General features: G+C 47.7%; 1 protein-coding gene across 1 annotated transcript in view; it reads right to left on the reverse strand.

The window, feature by feature from the left end:
* The window catches only part of LOC104471322 (glutamate receptor-interacting protein 2-like), a gene marked incomplete at its 5' end in the record, with an annotated part of 49,668 nt that overhangs the window by 3,296 nt on the left and 37,536 nt on the right, over positions 1 to 8,836 (reverse strand). Inside the window, 3 exons of the mRNA XM_010086626.1 lie at positions 1,227 to 1,463; positions 5,086 to 5,206; positions 8,138 to 8,291. Coding sequence (XP_010084928.1) covers positions 1,227 to 1,463; positions 5,086 to 5,206; positions 8,138 to 8,291 — 512 coding nt within the window. The remainder of the gene's footprint in view (positions 1 to 1,226; positions 1,464 to 5,085; positions 5,207 to 8,137; positions 8,292 to 8,836) is intronic.

Raw genomic sequence — 8,836 nt, forward strand, 5'->3', positions numbered from 1 at the left:
TAAACTTCTCCATATTATTCATGAGTTCTTTTCAGAAAATTCCTATCAATAAGTGCTGATGTGCTGAGGACAAGAAATGGGTAACCTCAGCACCCCTCCCTTGAGCACGTCATGCTTTGGCCTCGTCTAAAGGAGGGGTGCACTGCTGAAAGTGCATCTTGCCATGGGTTAACACTGGGAGCCAGGGACAACTGATTCCCCAACACCACCAAAATCTCCCTTTGCCTCCCATGAACTGGAAGTGCATCCCTGCCATGAGACTCCATCACCACGTTCTTGGCTGGGTGATCCTCACGGATGTGCAGTCCTTGGGAAGAACAGTGCCCAGAATGACGCAAAGGAGCAGTCCACCTGCCCTCAACCTCATCCCCAAACACAGCCAACACCAGATGCTCCAGCAGAACAGAGTCACCCTATAACACCCCTAATTACACAGCTCTCCTCCTTCAGGTATGACAGAGTTTTATTTAAAGACACATTTACCACGCCCTGAAGGACAAGAGTAGATTAAACATGAAAAAGTTTATTTTTTCCAGTTACTGTAACTGCAGGTTTTATTCTAAAGTCACACTAGGAACGAAAAAGGCAATCAAATTTTTTGAAACCTCTCCAGCTCCCTTCCCTGCTTGCATTCTGCATCATCAGCTTCCACAGTTAATTACTTCTAATTACTGTTGCCTTGCACCATGCTTAAACTGTCTATGTTCAACTGTGTGCTGAATTCAAACAAGTATCCCACTGCTGAACTCCTACCATTTGCTACCCTTCAGGAAAGGCTGAAGGCAGAGTGGAAGGGGAAGGAAAATAAGCTATTTTTTTATAAGTCATTTTTTATAAGAAAAGTGGCCTACTGAATGGAGCGTGCCACTGGAAAAGGGCTGATGGGTCTCCACGGGCCATACTTTGAGCTCTCTCGCCTCTATCTATGGCACCAATTAATGAACTCCAGAACACAAGGACCTGGAAATCTCATATAATAAAGGGAAACCGCTGAAGTACAGCTCTGAACCCTGCTGAAGCATGGCAGCTAAATCCCATTACTCTTCTGAAAGGGCCCCTTCCTCTTCATCAGACCCTCTGGAAACCTTTGCTGCAGCCCTTGGTGGAACATTTTCTGGGGGTCCCTCTGAACAAAGGAGATTTTCTATAAGGTTGCAAAGCTTCTACAGCTTTAACCATCAAGGTACCACAGTGCCACACCCAGACCAACCCTTGGTGACACAGACCTTGTGAAACTCGAGGGGGGTGGGTGACATGATTTCCTGCATCTCCTTCTCGATCTTCTTCATGTCCAGGCTCCTCTCATTCTTCTTGGCAGGGGAGCTGCTGCCCTCGGTCTGTCCATCATCACAGCTGGAGTTTGCTTTCCTCATCGGGCTGCGTCCCGATGGGTTGACAGAGTCCAGGAGCAGCTTGCTGCCCTCCAGGCCCAGGTTGTGCACGCTCCCCGTCATGATGGATGCCTGTAGGGTGAAGGCACAAAGTCACTTTGCTGAGCCAGCAGCAGGAAGAGATGGACCACACGGCAACAAGAGTGACACTGACAACAAGGGGGCACCGTTGTTCTCATTAATCAGAAAAGAACCAAGAAGCCCTTCCAGTCAGCTATAAAAGCCATTTCCAAACTTCAGGAGCCCACTGCCAGGTCTACCACTGACCTGCTGCGTGCTCTCCCACCCCAGCATGGAGCTTTATCTCAGAAGGAAGCATTGGTGAAGCATCTCCTTATTTTTTGATGACCTCTTCTAGACAGACAGGTCCATGCAGGCCTCATCCTGTGCAGGAACTTTCGTGGTAGTCAAGAAGGATGAACATCCCCATCTCAGGGGGCTCCCATGTCTGCCTGGCTCTGCTGCAGGCTGCAGCTCCCCACCAGCATTGCTCAGTGCTGGCAATGGCCCAGGGAAGTCAATACCTGGGACTCCACTGAGGCCAATTCAGCAGAGAAATTAGGACTTTATCTGTCAGTAAATGGGAGCTGTCACTGAGCAAAACTGAGTTAAAAATATGAAATTAAGTAGTATTTAAGCCTGGTCATCCTTGATAGCATCCATTAAAAGATGCCCCTAAGTAGATTCTACTCTATTTGGCAATGCTTTTCACTAATGAGATTACATTGATCAAAGCTAATGAAGGAGTCAAGAATCCAGTCTGTGGAACCTCAGCTGGCTCCAGGTCAGAGAGTCCATTTAAACAGCGTAATGAAAACTGTCATTTCAAAGTTCAGGCTCCAAGGGTCTGCAGTCCCATTAAATGTCAAAAGGTAGAAGAAAAAAAAAAGGAAGGTAGGGAGCAGATAGCAAAACCCAGCAATGCTAAACACGACAAGTCAAAGAGCAATTGCTCCTGTGCACACGGGAAACATCATCTGACTAAATCTCTGATCAAGGACCTCCAGCTCTTTGCTCCAAGCTGGAACAAAGGCAAATAAAGCGAATTCTGGTGGCAGTATGAAAATGCCAGCACTCCACACGTCATCCCAAACAGGGATGGATAAAATACAGAAAACCTTTTAGCTTTGCCCTTTCCAGGTCTTCACACAAAAATGACTTAATCAGCTCAAGTTTGGACAAAACTCAAATACCTGCTACACGCCAGAGGGACACTGAGTTACCACATCCTTGAAACACAGATTAACAAACAGCGGCATGGCCAGCCAGGGTACGTTTGTTCACTGACCTCAGGCAACTTCAATACCCCCCAGGACACCACGCCATGCTGTACCAACACCAGCACTGCAGAGCCAGGGAGGAGAACAGAAAGGCCTGTGCACGTCCTGCTGCTGTCCTCCCCCACATGCTGCAAACTGGCCACCACCCAACAGCGTTCAACTCCTTCTCTGTCTTCTTTAACCGCTCCTTGCAGCATCATAAGCCATTTGCTAGGTGCTTTGGGTTAAGTGCAAGCAGCAGAAAGGTGCCCAGAGAAGCTGTGGATGCCCCATCCCTGGAGGGGTTCAAGGCCAGGCTGGATGAGGCTTTGGGCAACCTGGGCTGGTGGGAGGTGTCCCTGCCCATGGCAGGGGGGTGGAACTGACGATCTTTAAGGTCCTTTCCAACCCAAACCGTTCTGGGATTCTATTCTAGACTTCTCCAGCCTGTGGCTGCCCCACATTATTTTTCTTCATGTCTTGGCTGCCCTCAAAGCAAAGCAGGGACACACTCTCCACTACACATGCTGGGAAAAGCCTGTTTCTACCCATAGTCTGTAGTCTGGGAGTTGATTGCTACTGTGTGTGAACTTGTTTTCAGGCTATCCTGGGTCATCTTGTGTGGCCCTCATTCTTTTTCAAATGCAGAACATGAAGGGTCAAATTTAAAAGAAAAAAAAAAAATCTGTGACTGTCATGAAATCACAGGGGGCCAGGAGCTGGGGCTTAGAAACCTGTGATACGGCAAAAGCCCCAACGAGGATTGCACATCCCACACCATGCCTCAGGAAGGATGGAGAGGGAGGAAGAGGTCAGTGGTACTTTGGCTTTGATAAAAGGGGAGCTGAAACCCATCAGACTTCTGCTAAAAACACAGAACTTGCCTTTTGTCCCCCAGAACTTTCTAAAATATTCTAGAAATGTGCTGAATACACCAAAACCCTAGAGGTGCTCAGATTTTCATAAAATTTCTTTACGTTTTTTAAAGCATTGCTAGAACTGTCAAAGCTCCAAAGCCTTAAACCAGCATGAACCAAAAGCCCACACATCCCTGCACCGCGGATCTCTGGAAAAGGATTGGGCAGAAAGATCTTTTCTCTGTCCTGACACTTCACAGGAACCCAACAAATCCCTTCCTTTACATTTCAGTGCCAGCCATTACGCAGAAGAGAAACATGAACACATCATTTCAGAGGGGCACCTTTTCTAAACTAGTCAACAACAGTTCAGAAAGGTTGATAGCGGTTGCCTAAAGTAATTTCTAAATACTTTCAGGTCCAGGATATAAGTGATCAAGAGAAGAATTTATAGTTTGTGAGGGCTGGGGGGGGGGTTGGTTTTTGTGTGGGTTGTGGGTTTTTTTTAAGTCAGTGTTTTCTTAAGCAGTTAAGATAATAAACCCACTGTTTCGTGCTTCAGCACAATAAATTTAATTGAGATTTCCTCCCCCACTTACAGTCGCTAAGGATCAAGGAGGAAAGAACAATTAGTAAGCCCCTTGTCACCATTAGACCAAAACAGGACTTTCTTTTTCCACCTCCAATTATTCAGAAATTGCCTTTCTTCTCTGAAGCTAAGTGATACGCAATGGTGCATAGAAACAGTCCCACTGGGGTGATGGAGGGCATGACCCACCTCCCCAGCCCCCTGCACACAGAAGGCAGGAGGACAGAGGATTTCCTTTTGGGTTGCGGGAGCTGAATTGGGGAGGGGAGCAGCACAGGTCCCATCCTGCCAGGCAGATTTGTCTCGAGGGAGGCCTTTATTTGCATAACATGACTCAGACATCCAGACTCCCCATCCTATAACCGGACACAATAACATGACCTCCAAAGCATCTTGGATAAAGAAAAGAGAAAGTGGTTTGTGAAGAGAGGAAACACCTTTATTTCTGCAGGAAGCAATTACTTTCTCAGATTTTTCCACGGGGACAGCCGCCTGAAAAGCTTCCAATTACCTATTTCACTGAAACGGTTTCCTGCAGAGTGACGCCTGAATGCAAGATACATGTTGGGCCTGTCTATATTTGAAGTACGCCAAGGCTTCAGTCCCAATGGGGCTTTGGGGGGCTCCTTTTGCTTGCCCTTTAACTGCTTTGGTCAGACAATATCTTTCCAAGCAGAGGGTTTACCGTTGGATAGGGAAGGTTTGCCAACAGTCATGTGAAGATCGTTGGCCAGCAACAGCTTGCAAAAAGAGCGTGGAGTTCCTGGTGGGCAAGTCATCAGCTCAGGGGAAAGTGCACACAAGCAACTGTCTAATGAGACATAGTTACCCATTAGCACAACCACGGACATGGCTTGAACTCAAACCCTTCTTCACACCGCTGGCAGCACAGGGATGCTACGGGCAATTAACAGACCTGGGGAAACAGTCTAATGTTTACTGCCAGAGCAAAACAGTGAGATCAGCAGAAAATTCGGAAAGTGATTTACCTCAATCTCCCTCAAAAGTTCCGACTGGCCGCATGTTTCCAAATCCTCCAAAGCTTCTCCAAAAACACGCCAAAAACTATCCTCGTGAGTGGTCTCAAGGCCATTTTGGCGGCTGGGGTATCTGTTGTAACGTAGGAACCAAACATTGTCAGCACTCTTCTGCAGCGGGATGAAAGCCGCGAGGCTACAGCAAGTGTCTCACCAGTAAAAGCAGAGACTTGAAGAGTCTTCATATACAAAAGCAAACAATATGAACTTTTCAGACAAGAGTCCGAATACGAGACCTCCATGCATTTACTAACGGGGCAAGCGTCCTTCAAAGGAAGAATTAAGTTGGTGTAGTAATGTCAAAGTTCAAAGGGTAAATTAAAAAGTGCCTGTAGGAAGATTGTAGGTTTAGGAAGACGTTTTGGTGAAATAGAGAAGTGAAAGAAAAAAGGATGCGTTATGGGTAAACCAGGAGCCTCAGAGACTGTTAGTACAAAGGCTGATGGGATAGAGCTCAGATCTGAGACACAGAACACCTGAGAAGAGAGAGAAAAACACAGAGGGTAACAGACATGGTGAGAAAATGATAAATACATTAGGTCTCTATGAGAGTAAATAATGCCAAGATGTATATAAAAATGATTGTCCTGGGCTGGACAAGTAAATGCACACTACAGCCAGCAGGATCGACAGTGTCATGTATAACCCATACGAACCAAGTTTCATTTGCTTTGGGATGGCCAGAGAACTGTTACTTTCAGGACTTTTTTTTTTTTTTTTTTTTTTGCTATATAACACTTACAGCCATGTAAAGATTGCCCCTAGTTCTATCTACAACAGAGAATAAGGATACAGAGAACCTCGCTCAAGCTGGTACAAACACACGTTAACGTGAACGCCGCGTGTGTCTTGCTGGGGGTTCTGCAATATCCCACCTTGGCAGGTTCAGCATCTCTTATCTCTGACCACAAGCCAGGGTCAATTCTTGGCCTTCTAAAGCAAATAGCAATTAAACATGCCGAAGTCCTCTGAACAAGCCAGAGAAGCAGGTGACACCAGACACTGCTTACTGACCACCAGGATCTGTGCAAAACTCAGACCACCAGCGCTCGGCTTAACAGGAGCCTCTCAAAGGAAACTCATGGTGTTAAATCAAGGTCACGACAAACCCACCAATGTGTCATGGGGAGAGACACCAAGGAGCCAGTGACATTAGAGCAGCCTAACGCATCTTCCACATATCTTATTAGGAGCTGCATGGACGAGGCTCCACCGCTGCAACATCTGGCAGCATCTCGCATGGCTTTAATGGTCATCAGCGCCGCAGACGGGAAGGGATGCTCATACACCAGGGCCACTTGGCAACATCAAAACATTTCACTTGAATACAAGTCAAAGAGAGGTTGGCCTCCATTAAATAAATAATGATGCTTTGGGCTATTAATAGAGCTTTTTTCAGATCTCTATTAACTGCCAAGTTTTCGTACGTCCTTTGCTTTCCATCCACTGGTTTACATGGGAGTCTGTAGCAGGCATAAACTCACACACACATGCTTTTGCTCCTTGTGGGATCATGGCCTGCCTGGAGAGAGCAGTATCTGACACATCTCATTGTATTTTAAATTTACCCCCTACCTTTCAGCAGCTTTTAAAGGACAGTAGCCTTTACACCAGGCAGAAAGGTCAAAAAAACACCCAGCAAGACTTTATAAAAACAAACTAAAATTTCCCTCTAAAAGGAATTTTTGTTTCTTTCGCCTTACTCATTTCCTTCCTCTGCTCCCAGGTTCCCAAAGAGGCAAACGTCCCTTCCAGTTACCAGTTTCTAGCCTCTCAGACCAGCAATATAACAAACACATCCAGGACGCAGATGAATCAGCGTGGGCTCTCACACCCCTGGCTCAGCAGGTTTTTCCAGGCTAAAGGCAGCAGGGGTTAGAGACATTTTGATTTTCTCCCTAATAAAAAGGGATCAACAGCACGAACCATTTCTCTTGCACTTTGACATCAGGGCTTGAAGCCTTCATTAGGGACACGTGGGGCTTCGAGCGCTCAGATTTGCTAACCTGGGCTGTGGGCAGTCTTGCTGGGAGAGCCACGAGGGATCAACGACCGCTGTGAGCTGGCTCTCGCTGAGAGGCAAAACAAAAACAAAGTCTCGGCCGCTGCCAGCCTTCCTGCCAGTTTGATCATCTTTAAATAGGTGGAAATGGCCATGAGATGTTCTAAGGGTTTTGTTTGGACAAACAAAATTTAAGGGGGAAAAAAAAAAAAAGGAAAAAAAAAAAGAACTGACAGTAACAACACGACACACACAACTATGGGGACTCTGGAGGATGTCGAGGGGAGGGTTAGTTCTGGAGCAACGAGGCTTTTCCACTGTGTGTGGCTTAGCAAGGGGCAGTTTCTGGCCTGGGCAGACCCAGCAGGATTCTCACCCAAAGCAAGGGGCAGCTGCAGCCTCCACGGACTCAGGAGGTGTTGCAGGATTTCTCCCACGCTGGCTGAGCCAGGGGTTTATCTCGACCATGCTCACTCAGCATGGCTTTACTTGTGGTGTTGGAAGGGCCAAAGTATGATGGAGAGAGTGTCCAGCCACAGCTTTGGGAGATTTTAACTTGGACATGCAACCTCATGCTGGTCCTCCAAGACCTTTTGGGCTTCGTGGCATCAAGCTCTTGTGAAGGTGGATCCTCACTTGAAAGTGTCAGGCCAACACAAGTGGGGACAGCCCTGGCCATGCCTATCTATTACACCTAAACTGTGAAAATACTGCAGCCTTTACCCAGCAGGAGTATGAGACGTGGTAAGAACCTATGGTCCATGCAGCTGAGACCGCCCTCACTCCAGACACAACTGTCACCTGGCCATGGCAGAGGTGCCACAGAGCAATACCCAGGGTAACCAGAGCAGACCACCACCCCAGCACCCCTCCCCGTGGCTGCCCGGTGCCAAGGTGGGGACATCGCTGGCCACTCCATCACATTCCCATGCACCCCTGTCCCTACACAGTGACACTCACATTTGCAGATGCACGTCCCTGCCTCCTCCCGCCCCTCCGTACCTGCTGGGCTTGTCCCAGTCATCTTCACTGAAGCTTCCATCCATGTAGGGGTAGTTTTTCCTGGGGTCCCCCGGAGGGGTGCTGCTTTTTTGCCTGCTGTGTCTCCATTCATGTGGATGGAGAGCTATGCCTGCAGCCTGAGGTATGTACGTACCTAGGGAAAGGCAAGAGGGGGTGGAGAGAGAGAGAGAGAGAAGGTAACACCGGGTCAGAAAACTCGAATGGAGTTAAGTCATGCTGAGCCAGGAGAGCCTCCTTCCCTAAATCCCAGACCTGAGCCCCTCTGGATTGCATACTGCTTCCATTTCAGTCGTCCAAAAGGAGTTGTTCTTCCCATTTCTTCTTGCTTTAACCAAAGCAGCTTCTCTGGATCTTGTCATAAAGTGCCCCATTTCTCCCTTGCTCCGCTCTTCTGAGCAGCTTTGTGGTGTGGGTCCAGCATCCACAAACCTGGGGCTGCACATACCCACAGATGCAGAGCCTACCCCCAGCCAGCTCCACCCTTAGTTAACGACTCCTGTTCCACACTGTACCCAACAGAAACTGTGCTGCTGAAAACAGAAAACCTCTTCAAATACAGAGAGTCTTCCAAAGGGTCAAAAGAATATGCTGCCAAGGCTCCTTCAGCGTGCCCAAACCCACTCATTTAGAAGGATTTGGAAGCCTTTTTTTATGGGGGGGGGGGGGGATTTTTTTTTT

This window comes from Pterocles gutturalis, unplaced genomic scaffold (assembly GCF_000699245.1).
Source record: "Pterocles gutturalis isolate BGI_N339 unplaced genomic scaffold, ASM69924v1 scaffold11286, whole genome shotgun sequence".
NCBI classification, from domain to species: domain Eukaryota; kingdom Metazoa; phylum Chordata; class Aves; order Pterocliformes; family Pteroclidae; genus Pterocles; species Pterocles gutturalis.